Here is a 24330-nt window from a genome sequence, read left to right as displayed (position 1 = left end):
AGACAGCTGATGAAGAGCTGAGTGATGGACTTTTCAAAATAAAACGACTGTAGTAAATAATATAATGGTAGAAGATGGAACCGAGTGAATCATATCAGCACAGCACCAGCAACTAGAATCAAGCACAGCATCAGAAAGCTAACTCAGTGATAACCATGGCAGTTTCTATAGAACATCAGATGTAATCCTAGAAACGTTCAGTCTAATGACAGTGTGTACAGCACCACCTACAGGCTGTTGTGCGCTGTTTTTTGTATTATTTTTTTTACACCATTCTAACATTGGCTGAATAACCGAAGAAGCTTTTCCAAAAATCAAAATACATTTTAATAAACTGTCCTGATTTTTGTAATAAAAAAAAGAGTGTTCAAATTGCACGTTTCTTTGTTGCCAGTTATGCAAAAACAATGTAATCAAAATGAACTTGTTGTAGAGAAATAGTGCATGATGAATGCAGGCTGGGGGGGTTTACGGTCTTTATTAACGTATAATAAGGTAAATGCGAAATGTTGAGACCGTGTTTGTGAGCCGTTTGTTCTGTGTGCTTGTGTGGGTGGGATCTCGCTCACGTTGCTGCCTGCTGCCTGCTTCTGCTGCAGAGTCCGGCAGCAAAACAGACACAAAACTAGTTTGGTGCTACGTGATTGTTTGTCTTCGCTGTCATGGAGTCACCGGAGAAAAGTCACCGTGCCCTGTCATTGATATGCGGTGTCTTTGTGTTGTGTGTTCAGCTGCAGTCGGCCCTGACTGGAGGTAAGAGTTCTTGAATCTTCGCTCTGAGCTAAATGAACGTGATATGTTCAGTGTCTTAGCTCTGGTTGTACCAAGCTGTTGATATTAGCAGTGCGTAGGCCTGCGTTACAGTAGGCGCCCTCAACTGTTCTTTGCTCTTTGAACTTGTGTTTGTTTAGTGTCTGGTTTTCCCTCCGCCACGTTTGAAAGTAGCTTTTGACTCTAGACATGTAAATGTGTCACTGTCAGCAAAGCATTTTCCCCGTATTTTGACTGTTGTTTTGCGTATGGCAACGTAACTTTTGAATCAAAACACACAGCCTAACTAAGTTAAAAGTCATGTGCGTCACCATTGTTACGAAACCTCCCTTCCAAATCAATCAAACAAATGAAGCCCGTGTTGTGGGGGTCGGTTTCGGATGTTGCGGTTGCAGGCAAGCACTTTTTTGGGGGGGAGGCTAAAGGTGCCTCGGGAAAGTTTAAAAACACAGCTACAAAGATGAGCTATTTGGAGATATTTGTGTGATAATGTGTGTTATAATCACTTGACACCAGTGGTGGAATGTAAGTGTAAGTGACAAGTAGGCTACATTTCTTCAACCACTGTTTTAAGGTACTGAGATACTTGACTTGAGTATTTGAACTTTAGGCTTTCTACTCCACTAAGTTTTTAAAAAAGCCAAACTTTTAACTCCACTGCATTTGTCTGACAGCATTACTATTCAGATTATTATAATATATTATTATACACTATGTATATATTGGATTCTATTTATGTTATGTACAAAGTGTTTATTTGCTGACCCACTACTGCTTTTACAAAATAATTTCCCAGTCTGGGATCATTAAAGTCATTCTATACTATTCTATTCTATTCTATTCTATTCTATAATACGAAATATAAATCAACTAGTAAATCGTGATGTATTATTTAGGGCAGTGTATTGGCAAGACATGATACAGTGGTACTGTCTGTGAGCGAGGCGATATATTGGGATGTCATTTCTAAATCTCATTTTATGGAGTTTTAAGAACATTTATACAGTATCACAAAACCAAATATCATGTTCAGGTATATAGTTTTTCCTTACAAACCTAGAGTTATAATAGATGAAGCTACACGACAGTATATAGTTCAGTAAATAGCTCAAACTTTACCAGCTGCAATTTTAAAGTGATGTATGCATCACAACTTTTAAGAATTATACTGAAATGGTCTATTCTGCAGGAGTACTTTTACTTTTAGCACCTTAATTCCAATGCTACTGCTTTTGTGCTTATACTGAATTAACCATCTCAATGCACTACTTTATCTTGTAACAGAATATGTTGACACTGTGGTACTGTGGTACTGTGGTACTGTGGTACTGTGCTACGTTTACTTAAGCTAAAGGATCTAAGTACTTCTTCCAACATTGCTTGAGACAGACAACAGAGCTCCATAGAGGGGAAAATAACCTGATCGCTAATAAAAGGTGCAGCTGTAAACAAAACAAACTACAAATAGAAGAGTCTAGAAAAGGATGACATCATTTACCAAACAGACACACACTACAGTGATGAAGAGGAACTGTGGTCACAAGTTGAAGTGTGAAACTAACTGACAAGGCCGTTTCAACTGTACAGACATGTACGCTTGGTTTGGAGTTGAAGAATGCCATTAACTATCCAGCCAAACGCGATGCAAAGCTGTTGCAGCCTCTTTAAATGGGGATTTGGTTCCTTATTTGTTGAAGTCATTAATATTTAATCCGCTGTTTGGTTCATTTTCCTTCTGTGGCTTCTAAATCCTCTTACACAGATTCTTACAGCTAAAAGAAATCTAGTTAGGTCAGGGGTCAAATCCTTCTATTACCTGGTTGTCCCATGATTTTTCTCAGACTGCCCCGCAGACGGACGCACCTGGGTGCCGTTTAGAGAAGGATGCTACCACTTTGTCCACGGAGAAGAAGACAAAATCAAAAGCTACACTTTTGAGAGAGCAAAAACCCTCTGCCAAGGATTTGGTACCTGTCAGACACTTAATTTTCAAATTTCTTGTTAAGTCAAAATGACAGATGGACTGTATGTATTCTCAATGTGTGTGTATGTGTCTATTATCTAATATTTCTGTGCCTTTTCTAGAGCTCTTGACCATCCAGAGCGCCGAGGAGAATGACTTTGTCATTAAATATAGCCCAGCAGTGTGGAAAGGCAATGTCAACGTGTGGCTGGGAATGTATTATGACACAAACAGTAAGTACCATGTGACTGGACGACTGTGCAAACAAAAAAGGGAAAAAAATGTATTGATTTAACACTTGCTTGGAGGCAACTAGGTGGAAAACTGACACCGAATCTATTTGTTTCCAGATATTTGTAATAATTATTAGAGTTATTATGTTGAGTGATTATAAGTGGTCATTTGACTGTTAATTCTACAGAAAATGTTTAACTCAAAGTCAACCTATCTACATATTTCTGTGCCCTATTTCTAACTTATTGTCCATGTCAGCTTCAAAGTTTATTATTGACCTTGGAGACAGTACAACTCTAGAGTAGAGATAGATAAAATCAACTCAAACTCCTGTTTTCCTGTTATGCTGGAGTACTGATTGGTGTGCTTTGTCAGGTGATGACATGAAGTGGTTCAGTGAGCAGCCTGTAGAATTCAGTAACTGGGAGGAAGCTTCTCCATCCGACCTCGTGCCCTTGGATACATGTGTCGCTCTGCACAGCAACACAGGAAAGTGGGAAAATGTCAGTTGCCTGGAACAAGCAGAGAATGGGGTGGTCTGTGAGACACTTCAGAGTAAGATTTACATCTTTTTTTAATTTACATACATATAATGAAAGTCAAAATGTCCTTTAGACCTCTTGGTTTGCTACAGTATTTAACTTCCAGAGGCTTTTAGTAAATGTGACTTACGATAATATGGTCGGGATTGTTTTCCACTTTCCTCACAGTTTTTTTTTTTTCTTCTTCAGAGGCAGAGGAAGCCAAGCCAAGTAAGTCGTCCTTTGAGCTTTTTTTGCTGTCTTTTTTACTTATTCCTCTGTGATTTTGTGTTTACAGTAGTCCTTCCTTGCATTGTTACTTGTTCTCCTCAGAACCCAGCGCATTGCTGTCCGCACTGGTCATTCTCAGCGTGGTGGCTATCATGGGAGTCTCAGCAGTTATTTGGTTCCTGCACCAGAAGCACAATCATGGCTCCACTATCTTCTCAGCATTCGAGCACCACCCTCCGTTCCGAGTCCTGGACACAGACCGGTCCCTCCTGGTGGAAGCTGAGGAGACTGACAGTGTGCCATAGGAAAACTTTAGCTCTCTCTTCCACAACAGAAATCACCAGGCCCTTCTCACTGGGTCGTTGTTCACGCATAGAGAAAACAGTTACTGAAGTAGTATCGGGTTAAGAATAATGTAGTGTGATTGTAAGAAAACTGACACCAGGCTTATTCTAATACTAACGTCTCACTGTGCCACATCCCACTACTGCTGCTTTTTATTGTCATTTGCACTTACTAAGAATCGTCCGCACATTTTTCATTTCGGTGTGGCAATAACTGTAGCAGCCGGGTCCAAATGTCATGTGTAACATCCTTATTATCAGACACTACACTCGGATTACTTTTGGGATCATTATTTCTCATTGAAAGAAGGAGGAGTTAAGCTATTAAGTATTGCATTGCCATCAATATTGGGGACTAACAAGAGGGAAATTGAAAAAGGAATGAATGAGACATCCTGATGTTTAGTCCCTGTGTGTATCAGGCTCCAAAAATGCTGAATTCTACATTTCACATAATGCAGACACTTGCATGTTTCCGTTAGACCCTGGACTGCCTGGTGAATGTTTAAGTCTTTCAAACCAGTGTAGGGTTCCTTTATTAGCAGTATTCAAAGAAACAGGGATTCTCAGTCACTGGCTATCAAAGGGCACATGTCCAAACAAAACCCCAGCTACAGTATGGTTTGAGTATTTGCCTTGTTACTCCATGCTTGTAAATGTAGCCAGTGAGGTAGATTTGCACAGTCCGTAAAGCAGATTCTTTTCCAGATAAAATTTCATTTTGAAATGTAAAACCGTCCTAAACCAACACTGCCAGAGAACATCCTGACTAATTTCTGTTCAGTTTTTATTGTGACAAAGTGTGAGACCAACGAAAAATATAGCCAGTAAAGCCTGGTTTTGTTAAAAATCCTAACACTGCCTGTCATAATTAATTCCAGCATATTTTCATGGCTTTCATGAAAATAATCTACATTCAGTTATGCCATCCTTTATGTATAATTCAAAACAAACTATGTATTTTTTGTGTCTCCTTGCTGCCCCATTAAATCCAGTCTTAGCTTTATCATTGCTTTATTTTTTAGGAGAGTGGTCATAATGTTGGTGTTGGAAATAATAAATCCTCTTGTGGCATTAAAGACAATCGGCGATAATATGTATACTTCAGAATGGTGCCAAGAGACTTTTACATTGTGTAAATACCCCCTTTTAAAACTGTTGACAGCATGAATGCTATTGTGTAATATCTGAGATGTATTTGGCAGGATCCGAGCCCCTGTGTGTGTTTTTTTCGTAATAAAGTGTGTTTGACTTTGAGAACGCCCTGTTTTTGCCTTTGTTGAAGAGTCTGAAAGTTCTATTAGAAAGTAACAGGAAGTATTTCAAGTAGCATGCTACCAGTAATGCGTCACCTTCCAGCCTTGGGTTTTCCAGCAGTGTAAAAATGTGCAAGTTGAGGGAAAAAGAACGACTACTCTACATTCTGTGTGATCCCTTTAACATTTATCAAATCAAACTTTATTTATATGCCGCTTTTCATACAGAAAAGTATCGCAAGGTGCCTCACAGAGATGTACAGAAGAAGAGAAACATCAAATAAAATCAGGAGAAGAAAGTTAAAAGAACCCAACCCTCCCACAGTCATGCACAGAGACATACACAAACGTAAATACGTTCATTCACACATTCACATAAACACACACAGCCATGCAGACACACAGACTCACACCTACACCAACGCTAGCTGTCACTACAGAGACATGGCCGGGCAGCGAGACCTGAGATACAGAGGAGTCTATTTCTGCTAAATATATGTTGGTGCATTATTGAGGAGAAGACAGAAGAATTAGAACACCAACACTGGGGAAAGAGTCTAATTAGTTCTGTCATCTGGAAAGTTCCACTCCTGCCAAATGTCCAGTGGCTCTGTTGACATCTCAGCATGGGCTGAGAGAAATCAGCAGGAAATCTTTTTTTTTCATCTAATTTTAGACTTCCAAGAAGTTTGACACATCTAACAAATTCTCTTTAAATCTTTGCGGCATATGCATTTTTTTGTTGACTAATCTCTCCATAGTCATAAACTATCGAAGGTAACTGTGGACCATGAACATTTATTAATGGAGCACTAATAGAGAACCTTTACAATGACCTTTTCCTCCAAGCATTCTAGGTCATTTCTAGATTTGGCCACAAGGTGGGACAGTGAATCATATTTCTGTCAAGTCCCTTCTCCGACAATGCTGGGAAGGGATTTTCTTCCACTAATTATGAGGTCAATGTGAAAACACGGAAGATAATCAGTTTGATATGGTGAGTAATTCTTATACAATGATCTTTAAGAACACTGATTTCTAAAAATAACACACCTGTTAAATTCCAAAGTGAACAAATGTCTTTAAACAGGAACACTAAGTAAATATTGGATGAAATACAAGATTCGATGATAAGTAATTGGAAGCTTATCTTGTCCCCAAGCTGAGGTGAAAGTTCTCTTGATGATTAAGGAAGTCATGAAGTCTCGCTGTGGTGGCCAATAATTAACATGTTGTGCAAGATGAAGGTCCAAACAGCAGAAAGGGAACGCTGCGGAAGACCGTTGCTGCGGTGCAGTGTGGGGTTATGTGTGGTTGGTTGGAGATGTGAAACTTGCTTCTCTCAAGTTATTGTTAAAATGTCCTCTTACCAAATACTTAAGGGATTACAAAATAACGACATTGGAGCAGAGTCTTGCATAAACAGAGCTTAAAGGCTCATTTCCTGATGCAAATATGAACAATAGTCTGAAGATTGACAGTTCCTAATATAATTATAATAACAACAACATACTCTGTCTGTAGGTTTTTTTAAACACATTTGTTTACTGTATATCCATATAACTATATAAACAGTAATGTAAAAACTATCAGAAATCTTGGTTGAGAAATACACTAAACTAAACTGATGTCCATTCATCACTCCAACATGCACATTACTTCGCTCAAATGTACAAAAAGAGCCTTTTAAATTGATTTAATTGGTCAAATTTCAGCAGCTAGTATGATTTACTAGAGATGCAATAGCTGATTGCTGTGAGTAGGCCTCCATTTGAAAGGAACTCTGAATGAAATATTTAGAAAGTGTGATTGTAATCATTCTACTGTGGTCCCATATTATACTAAATTTCAGGTTCAGACTTGTATTTTGGGTTTCTACTACAACCCTAATTCTGATGAAGTTGAGACATTGTTTAAAAGGTAAATGAAAACAGAATACAATGATCAATGCAAATACAAATCCTTTTCAACCAATATTCAATTGAATACACTAAAAAGACACAAATATTTAATGTTCAAACTGATAAACATTACAGTTGTTCTGCAAATATTCACTCATGCCTGCAACACGTTCCAAAAAAGCTGGGATAGGGAAACAAAAGACTGGGAACGTGGAGGAATGCTCAAAAGACACCTGTTTGTAACACTTCACAGGTGAACAGGTTAATTAGAAACAGGTGAGTGTCATGAATGGGTATAAAAGGTGCATCCCCGAAAGGCTCGGCCGTTCACCACTTTGTGAACAAGTGCATGAACAAACAAACAAACAAGAACAACATTTCTCAAAGTACAGCTGCAAGGAATTTGGGGATTTTATCATCTACAGTCGATAATATCAAAAGATTCAGAAATCTCTGCATGTAAGCGGCAAGGCTGAAAACCAACATTGCATGCCCGTGACCTTCATTCCCTCAGGTGGCACTTAATGAAAAACCAACATCATCATAACCAAGGATATTACCACGCGGGCTCAAGAACACTTCAGAAAACCATAGTCAGTTAACACAGTTAATCGCTACATCTACAAGTGCAAGTTAAAACTCTACCATTCAAAGTGAAAGCCATATATCAACAACATCCAGATACGCCACCGGCTTCTCTGGGCCCGAGCTCATCTGAGATGGACTGACGCAAAGTGGAAAAGTGTGCTGTGGTCGGATGAAGTTCAAAAGCCAGCATCTGTGATGGTATGGGGTGTGTTACAGGTTGGGTAACTTGCACATCTGTGAAAGCACCATTAATGCTGAAATGTACATACAGGATTTGGAGCAAAATATGCTGCCATCCAAGTAACGTCTTCTCAGGGACGTCCCTGTTTATTTCAACAAGACAATGCAAAGCCACATTCTGCACTTGTTACAACAGTGTGGCTTCGTAGTAAGAGTGCAGGTGCTAGACAGGCCTGCCTGCAGTGCACCCTGTCTCCTATTGAAAATGTGTGCCGCATTATGAAGCGCAAAATACGACGAGATCCTGGACTGTTGAGCAACTGAATTGTACATCAAGCAAGAATGGGAAAGAATTCCACCTACAACCCCCCAACACAAATACCAGCCGAACTCCATTCCACACAGAAATGCAATGAGTTTGCATTCTTTTATACTGATAAAATTGAAGGCATCAGACATGCCATCAATAACTCAATCAAAAAAGTTGGATCACCACCCCATTTAGGCCAAAATGATGACAAGCTTTAATGCCATAGACTCTAAAACTCTAGTGGAAACAGTGACAGATCTAAAGCCAACCACCTGCTGTCTTGATGTTACCTACCAACTTCTTTAAGAATGTTTTTGACTGCCTATCAACAGACGTATTGCAAATAGTTAATAACTCTATTCAATCTGGCAATTTCCCAAAGGCCTTCAAAACTGCAGTCATTAAACCTCCTCTAAAAAAGCGGAGCCTAGATGCCTCTATTATCAACAACTACAGGCCAATTTCAAATCTACCATTCATAAGTAAAACAATTGAGAAAGTTGTACTCCAACAACTAAATCACTTCTTGGCTTCTACTGGCTGCCACAACAACCTCCAGTCAGGATTTCGACCTTTTCATAGCACTGAGACGGCCCTTATTAAAGTTATAAATGACATCCGTCTTAACACAGACTCTGTCAAAACTTCAGTATTAATGCTAGTGGACCTCAGTGCTGCATTTGACACTGTCGACCACTCAATACTTTTGGACAGGTTGGAAAACTGGGTGGGGCTCTCAGGCACAGTCCTAAACTGGTTCAAGTCATATCTACAAGATAGGAACTATTTTGTTTCCATTGGCGACTTTGTATCAGAACAAACCAACGCAACGTGTGGAGTCCCCCAAGGTTCAATCTTGGGGCCGACTTTATTTAACATCTATATGCTCCTACTAGGACAAATCATGCAAAATAATAACATTGACCACCATTGCTATGCCGATGACACCCGATCTATGTAGCGGTATCACCAAATGATTATCGCCCCATAGATCTTCTGTGCCAGTGCATTGAGCAAGTCAAACACTGGATGTGCCAAAATTTCCTTCAACTAAATGAGGATAAAACTGAGATAATTGTTGCTAAGAGAGAAAGGTTTAAAGTCATCCGACACCTTCAATCACTGTCCCTGAAACCTCAAATAAAGCCAGAAATCTTGGGGTTATTATGGATTCTGATTTACATTTCGACAGTCAAATCAAATCAGTAACAAAATCAGCCTACAATCACCTTAAAAATGTAACAAGACTTAGAGGGCTCATGTCAGCTCAAGACTTAGAAAAACTTGTCCATGCCTTTATAACCAGTAGGCTAGACTACTGTAACGGTCTCCTTGCAGGTCTTCCCAAAAAAACTGTCAGGCAGCTACAGCTTGTTCAGAACGCTGCTGCTAGAGTTCTAACAAAGACCAAAAAATGTGAGCACATTACACCAATTCTTAAATCATTACACTGGCTTCCTGTACGTCAGACAATCAAATTTCAAAATCCTCCTGCTCACATATAAATCACTACATGGTCTAGGGCCGAAGTATATCACTGATATGCTCCCACTAGATAAGCCTTCTAGATCACTAAGATCCTCTGAGGCCAATCTGTTAGTGGTTCGCAGAGTAAACTCAAATCAAGGGAAAGCATATTTCAGTCATTATGCAACACACAGCTGGAATAAACTTCCTGAAGATGTGAGACTTTCACCCACTCTGACCACTTTTAAAACTAGACTGAAAACTTTTATGTCCACCTTAGCTTTCTGCTAAATCTTTGCACTGTAATGCATTTTAATTCATGACATGTTGTGCTATGAAGCACTTTGAGTCTGCCTTGTGTATGAAAAGTGCTATACATATAAAGTTGCCTTGCCTACAAAATTTGAACAATTAGTGTCCTCAGTTCCTAAACGCTTATTCAATTCAATTCAATTCAATTTTATTTATAGTGCCAAATAAAAAACAAAAGTTATCTCAGGACACTTTACAAACAAGGTAAAGACCACACTCTACGACTTATTTATGATTCACATAGACCCAACAATTCCCCCATAGAGTACGGTGGCAACGAAAACCTTCCCTATTACAGGCAAGAACGTCGGACAGACCCAGCCCTGTGGAGGACGGACATCTGTCTTGACCGGTTGGGGAGGAAGAAAAGGAGAGAGAAAGGGAGAAAAGATGGACAGATGGACAGAGAGAGACAAAGACAGACACAAAGACAGAGACAGACACACTTCCAGTAACTATAATAATATCTATAGTAATGTGAATATGACTTATATGTTATGGCAGTTAATACAGCAGAATAGTAGAAACAAGCACAGCTAAGGTTATAGATTATAATAGTAGCAGGAAGCGTCATGCAGGACCACGGCAGCAGGCACCACCACGATCAGCAGAAACCTGCGAGACGACAAAGCACAACCAACTCCGGGGAAGAAGTTGAATTAGTAACATGCATTGATGAGACATGAATGATACAGAGAAGCTCAGAGTATCTGGAAAAAGTATTATCCCCCGGCAGACTAGGCCTATAGCAGCATAATTAAGCAGAAAGCTTAAAAACAGGTACTGAGCTTATTGAGTGTGTTATCGGTAATCCACTCACAGACATTACCATCTTGTACAAAACCAGGGCCCTGAACAAAGCGAGTCTTGTCCTGTCTGACCCGAGCCATCCCTTAGCACCTGAATTTAAACTGCTTCCATCAAGACGCAGATTTAATGTGGCCAGATGCAGGACTGACAGATTTCAGAAGTCCTGGGTTCCATTGGCTATTGGCCTTTTTAACAATTAATAGCACTGTGGTCACTTTAACTCCTTATTTGTATCCAGTTTTTATAAAAAATTTTTGCTGCTGGCTGCACCGCAAATTGCCTTCCGGGGACAATAAAGATCTCTTGACTTTTTTGTTGCAGGCATCAAATTCAAAATAAGTGAATATTTTCAAAAATCCAATAAAGTTTATCAGTTTGAACGTTAAGGATATATTATATTATATTATATTATATCTTCTCTTTGTAATGTATTCAATTGAATAAAGGTTGAAAATGATTTGCAAATCATTGTATTCTGTTTTATTTACTTCATCCGATTTGGGGTTTTAGAACATGTTAACATGCTTTAATGTAAAAAACATTATTTTTCTCATACTGTCTGTTTGAATATACCTGTATTCACTCTGTATGTATCCCAGCACCATCACTGTAGCCGTGGACTGACTGTAAGAGCACTGTAGCAGTACTTTCTACCTATATATAATACAGTTGTGACACAACCTTACAGAAGTCCTGCCGGCTTGTTTAAAGGCACAGTTTCTGAATAAAATTCTGTGTGCATTTCTCTGCGGATTGAGCATTTATATACTTTCACAGTATTTATATAACACCTCCACCTGCTTTATAATAAATAAATAAAAAGTCATGGAAATCTCACTTTTTACAATATATGAGACCTTTAAGAATGAATAATGGTATTAAAACAAGAGTGAGTTACAACAGAGAAAAACAGGTACTGACATGAAAAAGGAGGTTTTCTTAAATATGTTTTCCTGAACAGGCATGCATCAATTATGATGATTATAATTATCATTATTAATTGTAACAGTAATATACTGAAAAGCCTTATTTTTTTTTTCAGAAATAATGGGATTTAATCTAATTTATGATGAATCCATTGGGCCATAACCACTTTTTTTTTTGCAAACAGATGAACAAAGTGATTCAGGCCGTTACATCTTTTCTGTTTAACTGAGATGTATGTGTTTTTTTTTTTTACCATAGAGGATCTGTTGTCTCTTCCCGATGGCTGAAATGACCTATTTCAACCAAATAATAGAGCATGAATTTCATTCACACATCTGCCACACCACAGCTTGAAGCAGGAACGGGTCTACATTGACCCAGAATGACTAATGGACGTTGGTATGCATGAATAAGATATAGCATACAGTTCATTAAGCCTGTTAATTATCAATGTATGCGTCAATAAAATACAGTAGACTTCACAGTGTCAATAAGAGACAGTACTATTAACCTGGTGAAACCTTTCTGGTTACACCACAGTCCCACATCTCTTTTCCTCGGGACTCTACTGCATATGAGTGATATCTCTTCAGCTCATTTTCCTGTCTTTCCTGGGAAAGGTGTCTGCCCAAAGAAGTGTAGTGCATCTGATTCTTATGTCATGGTAGTCTCATGTTTCTCCCCCATTCACTAACTTGGAACATTGTCCAATAAACAGAGGACAATCAAGGCCATAATTCAAATGACTGCACGCAAACAGCAGTACACTCTATTACATTATGTCGAGACATGGCATGCTACACTTGTTAACCACCAAGTATCGATTTATGTCACATTTAATCAATTGATTGATGCCTATATTTATTTTTAATATTATCTTTGATACATTAAATTGCATATTAATACATTTATCGAGTCATTTATATATTTATGTATTTATTTTAGATTAACATAGGCAGGCAATCTTAATTACAGTGCAATTTGCATGTGTAAAATGATTTTGTGTTCTTCATCACAATTGTAATATGCAGAATGCGAGGTTACATGTTTGATGCGAAACCTTTTTTTAAATGATTACATTATATGATTAATATAGTGTTAATACGTTAATAAGTAACTCTTATTAATACACAGCAAAAAAGCTACTGTAAGAGAACCATATGACAATACAGTGTACTATACATATGTATACATACGTTTATATCTGAAATCTCACATATGGCAGATTTTATGGATTGATTAGCTCAGAACAGGGCTGGGGGATATGGCAAAATCTTCTAACCTTATATATATATATATATATATAATTTCATATTTTGATAACAGTATATATACAGTATATCATGATAAAACATGTTTTCTAGTAATATTTCATACTTGTCTATATGAAATAACCACATGGTAAAGCCTATTTTTGTATACTCCTTAGTGAATTAAATAGTTGACAAATGAAATTACTGAGAATTTTCTCCTTTTCTTAAGAACTTCAGTGCAAAATGAACAAAACGCGCAATAATCAGAACATTAAGCATTATCCCAATGTTGTAAATAAAGCTGAAAGCAGTTGGGCTGCTGGTTTTATGACATTGTGATGGAAACGATACAGAAAAATATATACAAGCCCTAGCTCAGAACTGTTGAAAACACTGTACCAGATTTTTAGCTGCATATCAAACACTGACACACACTGACACACAGATATAAATGTAAGCGATGAATGCACCCAGTTTTTAGCTCAGACACTGTCCCATTTTCTAAATCAAATGCATGTGCAGTGCTGGAAGGCTTTGGTGTTAAAGGGATCAGTGTGTGCTGACATGATTAAAATCTGTATTATTCAAATATGTCAGGGAGAAAAAAAAATCAATGACAGAGAGTCCAACTACTGTGCCTTACGGGTACACTCGAGCTTTCTGTGGACTGGTAGAAAAATAATAATTAAAAACAAAAGCGCCATCTTAATTTGTTTTCCATCAGTCTCTAGAGAGATCATCTTTGCTGTGTCTTTGGTATCTCATTATACTTTCTAATCAAGACTCTTTAAAAATCCCTTTAAAGGAGACAGACTGTTTGCCCTTCCCCCAGCATGCTGCTGCATTGCAGCCATCGACTGCGACTTAGTATGTTACAAATGACCAAGGTAGGCTGACATTTTGATTGTTCAATGTGAAAAACCACGGCCAGAAAAAGGCTTTTAGAAGAGACTCTGCCCTGATCTGTCCCATCGCTCATTCTCTCTTATGAAGACTGCCCAATACAAATAAAAAAAACCTAGGTATCCTGTGGCTCGGGTGACATATTTTTCAAATCTTTCTTTTCTCACCATGTGTATTCATTCAGCCAGGCTTGTGTTTCACTCAGTCCAGTCAGTAGCTCCTGTGACTGCGGCATCTAAAATGACACAGAATTGGGGGTGTGGGGGGAAGGGGAAAATCAATGAGCACAAGGGATGATGAACAAGCAAATAAACCTGTTTTCACTCACACATTTCTTTGTAAGAGGATTTTTTTCCTACGCATCTTAAATTAAAACATTTCTTTGTGCCTTAATTACTGTATCCAATTAGCTCAACTTCATGTACAATGTGCTTTGGCGGTGCCATGAATTGAAATCCACTCTAAACACAAAAAAAGACAATATGAAGTGACTCTAACACAGAAAACCCATTACCTTGATTCTTACCTCCCAGAAAAAAAGCTAATGTTGATCTATACACAATAACACTTTCTTACAAAGGCTAATTGTAATTTGTGATATTTAAAAACTGGATCTTCAACATTACACCAGTCCACATCAGCTATAAGGTTTCATAATGTTACATTGTTTTAATTACGCTGTGTTTTAAATGTTTGTTGTTGAGTTTAATGATAAAGCGCACCCAATTTCCTGTTTCAGATTGTACGCTTGCTTAATGATGAGGAAAAAAAGGCAGATGGTTTTACTCATCCAACTGGAGTCACTTTAGTAGATGAACTGGATGTATTGCAATGCCTTGTTAATAGTTTCTCTACTGCATTTTGAGCTTCAGTCTGATCTGAGCAGTCCACACTTTCAGGACTAATAAAAGAGTCCAGAAAAGGGGAAATATAAACAACATGATACCTGCCACCTATTAGATAAAGTGTTGTGCTGCTCCCTTTAAGGCAGATGCGCAATAGATCCAAACATCAATGTTCAAGTATGTGGAAGAATACAATTATTTTCAGTCTAATTTAACTTGCACTGTTAGAGGGATGACAAAGCTCCTATCTTTTGACTTGTTCCTGTGTTAATGAATATTTACTAACTGCAATCTCATTGTATTCTTACTGCTATTGCAGGCTCATTTTTCTAAATAAATAAATACAGATTTGTTTTTGTGTTTGTTGTTGGATGGTACTGCTTTGATGTGTCTGTTTTTGCCATGCTGCAATCCAAATTTAGCTTGTGGAACAATACCAACTAAAAAAATACACTGTTTTGTCATTCAGTTTTACTTTCAGATATTACACTACTTTACATATTCTATACACTGTCACATTGTCATTGTCAGCGACCTATTGTGGCAGCCTCCTTTGGTAATTACAAAATAGACTGAAAATGTTTGCAGTTTAATATACAACCAAATGCGATAGGCAGTGTATCCTCGAATTTAACAAATCAATATAACACCACACCATAGAGCTAAGTGTCTTCTGTATCTCAATGTATAGGGTTATAAATAAACCCTGAAAATTTGTTTTTTTTAATGTTGTTTTCCACTGTCACACCAGGGGAATAATGGAACTTGAAAGCACCTGGTACATCTCTTTGAGTAGTTCACTCACCTCTATGCATGTATGTAGTCTAAAGAGTAACGTAGGTTGAATGAAAGCGTATCATACATCACTGCGTGCATCATCGTTTGATGTGTGGTATCATTTTAGTGTTTTTAACATTGGTGGTTGTACATCAGCTGCACTCAGCATAGACGTAACGAGGAGTGTACCCGCTGATGCTGACAGTCAGTGTGTGCACTTTGCTGCCTGCAGTTTTCTGGAGAGACAAAAGTTTGCATTGTAGAACCGTTGAACTGACGTCACTTCTGTTGAGTTGCTCAGAGCGTAGCAGCGGAGGAGAGAGGAGCCTCTTCAATCTGCGACTGGAGACCAACACACTTAGTCTCACACACACACACGCACTCCCACCCGGACTCAATTACACTGACCAAATCTCATCTCTTCCAACATCCCTCAAACTGCGCAAAACTGGGAAGTAAATGAACAACAGTGTAAGTCCATTTTTTGAAAGGAATACACCGCTTTTCGACGACAAGGTGAGTTTAATTGTCTTGTGTTTTGTAACCGTAGCTCGCTAGGTGTTACGTTCAGTAATGTGTTATTATTTCTGTCGCCCTGGCTAACAGCTAGGCTAACGGTTTTTTTTTTAGCATCCCTTCCAACACTTGCCTTATTGAAGGAGCGTTTTTCCACGGCGTTTAACTCGGCGTTACAAATAAAATAAAAAAAAGTTCATGTTAAAGTAGACACTTTTCCGGATGTTTCCCATTTAGACTTTGTTTCAGAATAACTGTTGTCATGTTGAACCTGTAACTTGGTCACAAGAAGAATGTTCGAGTTGAGAAACTAACGTTAACATGTCACCGGTGTTTCGGTTGAACGAGTGGTGGGTTACCAGTTAACACGGTCACTCGTGGTTACCAGTTACCACGGCCAGTCGTTAAACGGTAACGCCGGTACTTGGCGCAGACGGAAGGCAGTGTTGCTCAGTCTTGTCATTACCTCGCAGCGTGGATCTCGTCTTTGTTGCCAGCTCAGTCCACTACTCTGCGGATCATCCACCGTTTGTCCTGAAACGTTTACGGACAAATTAACAACATTATCACAACTTGTATCTTCTCAGACTAATATTCCTGTTTTTAACCCCACAAGCACGCCTTTTTGTAGGAGTGCATCATATTAAAAAGTAGTGTCCGGTTGCCTGTGTTGTCGTGTGGTAAACACGCCATGAAATGATCAAACAACTGGATATGAAACAGGTGTGTTAATGTTTTATCTTTACATTAAATGATTTGTTGAGTGTTAAAGCCGGGGGGCTGCCCGCTGGTGTCGCCCCCCCTTTCGTCTTGTCTTTTTCTGTGGCTTCCTCTTAAAGGAGAGCTCAGCTAATGCAGCTGCGGTCTCGGCTGAAATTTACCCTTTGAGATTATGACAATACCCTCCATTTTTTTCTGCTTTCATATTAACAACCAGACATACGCCATCTTGGGGGTATTTCAATTAAATTAGCGCTGTGTGTTCAATTAGTGTTTTCTCTGTAACAAAGTTAGGAAACTTATTGCAGGCGGAAATATCCGAATGATACAACCTTGATTTCAGTGTTTTAATCACACAAATCAAATGGGGTTTGCAGCTTTTTGGAAGTTTGATTCATGCTAGTGACAAGCAATCCTACCACTTTCTTCTTCCTGTGATGACATGTCACACATTTGGCTAAGAACCAAAGCAACCTTTTATAGTGGCTGTAATAATCTGATAATCAGAAACAAACTAGGCCTAACTTCGATTGTAAAAATCAGGATATTTTTTTAGCCAAACTTTCTTTATTTTTTTTTTGTTTTTCTTTATGCTGGGCATACTTAGCATACTCGTAATTTTAAGAAACCTTTTTAAAAAAGTATTTGAATGACACCTCTTTCTGTCAATTGTGAACACACACAGGCCACAGAAGCACACATATTAGACATTGGTTTGCTATATTATTATTATATAACTGGAACATTAAGAGTAATTCTATTGCACCTGAAATGAATGAAGGTCATGCTTGAGATAAGTAAACATTAATAGGCCTTTTTTCACAGCAGACATATTGACTTCTTGGAAAAGCACAGGTGTTAACATGGTGATGACTTCGGTGTATCTAAGTGTCCAATTGACCCATGACAGTGAGACATTCATAGATATAAAAGTCATTAATAAATATGGTGGCAGCGAACCACCATGCACAATAGCAGGAGGCTGAAACGGAAGCCAACTACATGGAATTCAGTCATCCTTGTATTATTAACAGAGTTGACAGCAACACTGGTTTAGTTTTAGCCTTGTGAGTCAGTGTGTGCGTGTGTCATCATATCTACTGTAGCCGGAACTACCACTGTGGTGGTTTGAGTATTTTGCTAGGTGTCTATCCAGATTATGTTACTATATCGTTGCAACTGTGCACGATACAGTCACAAACATTTACAGGAAGGCTGAGTTCCAAAACGTGTGTGATCTGATAAAGGGCACACTTTACACACACGGCCTGATTTGGTGTCCCGGCTGGTGTTGTCCCATCATAAGATGGTCTCTTGTTTAGACCTGAGTTTTTCTACGACATGTCAAAAGGTCTGTTAAAAAGACCTGCAAATTGTTAAAATTTGGAAATGAACTTGTAATGGGCCCTTTCAAACTTTGTCATGAAAGCAGCAACCACATCTTTTGCACAGGAGTGTGTGGTGCATGATGATTTGTGTTGGCTTGTACAGCATATAGGGCTTATCTTGATGGTTTCAATCTAACTTGCGTTCTTTTGTTTGTTTTGGCAGGCATCTTTGCTGCAGTGGAGCTGAGTTTACTGTATTAATTGATACTAATGAACTTGTTTGTGCCCTTTGCACACACAGTCCTAACTGAAATGGCAGTAAACATTATTCCTGTTAAAGTCCATCATTTAAATGGCTTCTGTAGCCAAGGCAGTGAGATAAATCAGATCACAGCCTTGATGTGTTATGCATGCATCCAGTAACTGCCAATGAATCAAAACACAGGTAGAAGGTCACTAAATTTGCCTCATATTTATTCAGAGCACATGTCCTTGAAAACCTCTGCAGAGAGAACAATGTTGAGGTAATGTATACTTGAATATGAGCTTTTAACATTAGAAGAGGCAGCAACTTGGCCATTGAATGTTAAAAAAGAATGCATGATTTTTCTCTTCAATTCTGCAAAGGCAAATGTAGCTCATGGTTACTTAAATATGAATTAGAGATGTATTCACTTGATTACAAACTATTTATAGAATAACTAATGTAATTTAATTCCATAAGCAATACACCACAGTACATCAGCTTTGTTTGATTTTTGTACATGCGTTTAAGCCGTAATGCAGTGAAAATCCCGTTTTAAATTTAATTTAATTAGTTTACCAAGCTGTGTTGGATGCAAACAGATTTGTGTTTCGGTCTCAGTGCTCAATGTTTAAAGTGGGGATCACACTAGAACTTTCCGTTGCCCCTCTTGTTCATACAGAATATGAAAAGGTCCCCTCTTTATGTTCTTTTGGCTCCTTTTAAAAGTGCCCATTTTTCATTTTAAAGGGCTAAAGGAGGAAAACTGCTAATAATTGTGTTTTCTCCCATTTTCACCCTGTCTCTCCTATTCTTACCCTTTCCACAAGTTTGCACTCATTAATCAAAGAGGCTGGCCTCCTGCTGAGGGCTGAGCAGGTTCATCAATTTGGCAGCCAGCTTGCTGTAAGGAACAGTGCAGAGGCTCTTAACACACAAGCATAAATAAATCTATGGTCTTTATATGCAAAGCCTGAAGGTTAATACTGTATAATTCAATGTACCCTCTTTGTCTACTGTGATTGATGTTTTTAAACATGTAAGGTTTGATGGGAGTCCCTTTTTGTAGGTCAGTGTTGACACTTTATGATTGGGTGAGCTTGGGGGGAGCAGCACGAGGGAGGTGGATTATTAGGAATATGTCAGAGAGATTACTCTTTTTCGCTCATCTTCCTGATCTATTTTCTCTCTGCTTTGAGATGCTTTTCCTAGTGCTTTATTTTAACCAATGATGCCTCTGAGATTGAAGTCTTCTAACTGTGTAAATTGAGCTGATGTTTAAAATGCTAGGGATCTGGTCTGTTTGTTTGACTGTTTTATAGTATTTATTTATTTAGGGTATTTATTTGCCTTCTTTGCTGCAGGAATTGGAGGCCAGCTGAGAATGAATGAATTGACTATATATTCATAAATTCTTAGATAGTTACAGGACTAATGCAAACCTTTGGTCCAGTTTTTTTTTTTATTATCAACCATTGTACTAGCCTCACACAAAGACTGTGCCTCAGCAGCCCCCTTTTTTATTGATCGTTGAGCATTTAAAATCTGGTCACTCCTGACACAAACACTTGCCACTTCAATTGCGCAAGGCATGCTGCACGTTTCTAAATATTTAATTTTTACCCAACATTGTGTGGCCTGTTAAGAGACAGAAGAAAAAAAAGTCCCTAAAAATGTTTAGATCAGCAAAGGCCAAAATCTAGGGCTTAGTGAAACTAATTGATGAAATTCTTTCCTCACCATGATGAAATATTGTGCAGGCAGTGGGCATGCTTCTTAACATGCTATGAGAGTATTGCCTCTTTTTCTTGCACTTAAAAACACTGTTATTTTGAAAAAAACACCTTAAGGTACATACCTCACCACTCATATGATGTACAACTTTAAACAACCCCCTTTTGACTGAATGCTCTGAAGTGTTTTAGCTGAGTGGTTCAAATTGATCCACATTTCAGGTTAAGTAGATTATCCTGAAAAGATCTCTACAAGAAATAATGCAAGTTACCTTATGGTTGTGTCCGGATGATAACCCTATATCTGCGAAAACTCTTGTGAGGCCCGCTACCTGACGACCTGTCCTAACCTTAACCATTTGAGTTTAATGCCTAACCTCAACTATCTAACCTAAATCATTCAAGATCAATGCCTACCCTCAACCATCTTTGGGTTACCATCTTGCCACGTATCTCACAGCAAAATGTAGGCACACTCCAATTTTGATCACATTGGTTCTGATAATGGGTAACCACCCCTGTGATATTTTGATAGCCTGTTCAACAATGCCTACTTATCTTAATCAAATTATTTTTACAAGTTTCAATTTGGTAATTAGCAAAACAGTGAAAGTATAAGGAAAAACACACTGCTGTCCATTTTATGATTTTCTTCAATGTATCTGAAATAATTTAATATTGGACATATATTGATACAATGTTCACTTCCCATGTTTTCATTTAGCTTATCCCACAAGTATTGTACAGTATGGCAACGCAAATAAAACAACTTGGTTGATGTTTGAGGAAACATTGTCAACTCTGGCTTCTAGTAAGTTTCGAGACACAAAATTAGGACACCACTATTGAAGGCAAATGCGTATGCACCCATCCAATCCGCAACCAACGCACCCCTGTATGAATGTGACACTGCCATCTGTGTTGGCAACGGCTGTTGCCATTGAATGTAATGTAAAAAATGCAAAGGGCTTCATATTGATGTCATTTTTTGGAGACAGTGTTGGTTTGTCAGAGCTGAGATTAATAAATGAAGAACAGCTTTTAAGATGCTATTGGAAACATGATGTTCACCTGACCTCCCTAGCCACCTGAAACCCTTAAATCCTGTAACACAAGGACTGTCAAGGAGACTATGAAGACGGATTCTGCTTTTGGTACCCGGGTTACCTTTAAGATATTACTCATGACTTAGTAAACAGCGTTCTGTGTAGAGAGGCCAGTGCTGTTATCTGCCAGATAGAGGGACAGCTGTGTAACACGAGGAGGATCATCCTTGTAGTAGTTCAAAGACTGGCAACAACAACCGATTATTTGAAACTAGAGAGAGACCCTTTTCCCTCTTGATATTGAATGAAATATGCAAGTGTATCAGTCAGTCTTTTACGCTAGTATTCACACTACAAAATGACACAGATGGAACTGTAAGGTGACCCACGTTTAGATGTCACAAAAGTATTGCTGCTACTGATGTGAGAGCATGGAGGTCATTCTTGTAATTTCAAAGACATTCATTGTTTACTTTTAGGATTTAGAGGTGATTTAAAAACATACCTCCTAAGATCATAACCACATAAATGTGTTAGTTGGCATGTATTTTATGTAGAGGCCTTGAATAGCCTGGTTCTTCACAAACAGCACACAGTTGCTCAGATACTTCATAATTATTGTATTAAAAATGAATGTTGATTTTCCAATTACTCATCCAAACAAACCAACACATAAACTGAGTTGATGACCTAAAGGAAATATTTAACTACAAAGTTCTTGTCCTCAAAGCAATTTCAGTCAAAAGCAACTGGGTTATTTGTCTAGGAAGACGTTTCACCTCTCATCCAAGAGGCTTCATCAGTTCATGTACGCATCTGACCAGGCTGGGACTGGTCCAACTAAGTTCTTGCATTAAGATCATAGCTATATAACTGTGAAGAAAACAAAAATCCTGCATACTGTCAGCCTTTAGCACTCAATTAACACCGTTTTGGTCATTATACCCTCAGGTAGAATTTATAAGAAAAACTGTGTTAATTAAGTTAGCACACTAGTTTTCTACTCAGTAATTGGTAATAGTATGGCCAATTATTTTTTTGGCGACATCTACTGTAACAGGAACTACCAAAGAGGTGGTTTGAGTATTTTGCTAGGTGTCTGTCTGCATCCAAATTTTGTCACTATAGCATTGCAACCTTGCACGATGCAGTTACAAACATTTACAGGAAGGCAGAGTTAAAAAAACGTGTCATCTAAGAAAGGGCACTGGAAGTAGAGGGGTAGAGTTCCCCAGTCGAAGTGTCCTTGGGCAAGACACTGAACCCTGAATTGCTCCCAGTGCTGCACATGGATGTGTGAATGTGGTATGAATGGTTAGATTAGATGGTATGTAGATGTCCACTGCCATCTGTGTGAATGGGTGAATGTGACAAGTAGTGTGAAAGCGCCTTGAGTAGTCAGAAGACTAGAAAGGCGCTATATAAGTACAAGACCATTCACCAAAACTTGTTCTGTGTTTTATGGAACTTGATCACGATCATAATTTCAATAGAGGATTGTGGATATCAAGAACAGAACAGGTTTCATGCCAAGAACACATCAAGTGCCAGTAGTTTTCTTTCATTACTATGTGAATAAGACCTCAAATTGCATCCACTTATGGAAGCTTACTCCTTGGAGCCATTTTAAAACTATTGTGAGGATAACATCAAAGCCTAGAGCTTTTAAAAATCACACATCAACATGAAGTCTAACAACATATAAGAACTATCCTTTTTACATTTTCCAATAGTATTATCCCAAAAGAGGTGTACAGAGAATAACTAGGCTGTAACATATCTGTAAATTTTACATGCATCTATATAGGAGCTTATAACCCATAGTGGATGTTATTGATATACCTCAAAATAGTTGTGGTCCTATGGTGTTTTCAGTGGTTTGATTTAGTTCAGAGTTACTATGCAGGACCCTGACTTCAATACTCCTATGGTTGTAGAGACACCTTAGAGTCAGTGATTTTGAGTGATGTATGAAGACTATAAAGGATTTAAGTGATTCAGGATTTTCCTTTACATTCCAAACTAAATTAACCCAGATGGTAATGCATAAATAGTATACATGTGGTGGCTGGTAAGAAATGTTTTCAGTGCCTAACATATGTGTTTCATAAAATATCTTGACCATGAGGGCAGCTTTGTCAGATGATGAACATAAACAGAAATGAAAGTAAAGAGGGAACACCTTAAAGCTTGGTATTTGAGTGTTTTTCAGAAAAAAATGTTTGTGTTTCTACTTAAATGTAATCAATATTTTCCTCAGGGCATTGGATTTCTGCAAAATCAAAACCTAGCTACTCTTGTTATATTTACTTGACCATAATCCAATTTCTGCCAAGTGTTTTTGTCATGTCTCATTGCCCTGCGTTTGTTTCTTGGAGCAGGAGTTTGATTTTCTGCTGATGTTCAGAATGGATAACTCATCCCCCTTCGGGGTCCATATTACCATTTTTATTTCATTTTCACAGAGCTTTCAGATAGCAACGATGCTGAATGAGTAAATCGATAAAATCAAGCAATAAATCTGACTGTTGCTGTCTCGTGTTTCAGGTGCAGAGCAGTGATGTCACAGAACTGAGAACAGTCTCATACAAGTAAGTGTTTGGTTACATCGGCTACCCATTGTCCATCTCTGCCACTATGCTCTTTGAAGCGCCTCTTCACCAGTCGTGTGCGTGTGCGTGTGCGTGTGCGTGTGTGTGCGTGTGCGTGTGCGTGTGCGTGTGCGTGTGCGTGTGCGTGTGCGTGTGTGTGTGTGTGTGTGTGTGTGTGTGTGTGAGTGTGAAAATGTGGTCCTGGCGACAACTAATGTAGCGGGAGTATTTTGCCAGGTTTTTAGGTCTGTTTATCTATCTGTAGACCAATTTTCGTCAGAGCAATATTATCGCAACCATGCAAGATACAGTCCTATAACTTTACAGATGCAAAGTTGAGATCAAAATGAAGGCCATGTTCAAAGATGGGTGTGGCCTGAGCAAGGGCACTGGAAGCGCACTTTACGCCCCTGGTCTTGTGTTCCCATCACAAAATGGTCTCTAGTTTGATTTTGTAAAGGAAAAACCAGTTTGCTTATTTAAATTGGAAAGAGGAAAAATAAATGGAAATGCAAGACTAAGCAGAACACCTCATTTTAAAGTATTATTTAGGTATAGG

At 38.4% G+C, this 24330-nt stretch overlaps 2 protein-coding genes across 2 annotated transcripts in view; both read left to right on the top strand.

Annotated features, from left to right (window-relative positions):
* The first annotated feature begins 598 nt into the window (after positions 1-598).
* On the top strand, positions 599-5318 carry cd302 (CD302 molecule). The gene is made up of 6 exons (XM_083921129.1): positions 599-753; positions 2613-2738; positions 2857-2967; positions 3344-3523; positions 3700-3720; positions 3823-5318. Exons 1-6 carry the CDS (start codon positions 663-665, stop codon positions 4023-4025), a joined length of 732 nt encoding a protein of 243 aa, XP_083777255.1. The 5' UTR covers positions 599-662; the 3' UTR covers positions 4026-5318.
* A 10712-nt stretch (positions 5319-16030) lies between these two features.
* baz2bb (bromodomain adjacent to zinc finger domain, 2Bb) overlaps positions 16031-24330 on the top strand; it is a 53617-nt gene continuing 45317 nt past the window's right edge. Inside the window, exons 1-2 of the mRNA XM_083921155.1 lie at positions 16031-16109; positions 23728-23771. The gene's annotated coding sequence lies outside the window, so the exon portion shown is untranslated. The remainder of the gene's footprint in view (positions 16110-23727; positions 23772-24330) is intronic.

The sequence above is a fragment of the Echiichthys vipera genome (assembly GCF_963691815.1).
Source record: "Echiichthys vipera genome assembly, chromosome: 10".
Taxonomy (NCBI): Eukaryota; Metazoa; Chordata; class Actinopteri; order Perciformes; family Trachinidae; genus Echiichthys; species Echiichthys vipera.
The sequence above is the reverse complement of the archived record's forward strand: the minus strand, read 5'-3'. Positions and strand labels throughout refer to the sequence as shown.

What these genes read in the sequence shown, in the direction of transcription:
- cd302 (XM_083921129.1), top strand. Translation starts at nt 663, where the DNA reads ATGGAGTCACCGGAGAAAAGTCACCGTGCCCTGTCATTGATATGCGGT. An exon ending in GCAGTCGGCCCTGACTGGAG is followed by an intron (nt 754 to 2,612) that starts GTAAGAGTTCTT and finishes GATTTTTCTCAG; the next exon opens with ACTGCCCCGCAGACGGACGC. An exon ending in GGTCTGTGAGACACTTCAGA is followed by an intron (nt 3,524 to 3,699) that starts GTAAGATTTACA and finishes TTTCTTCTTCAG; the next exon opens with AGGCAGAGGAAGCCAAGCCA.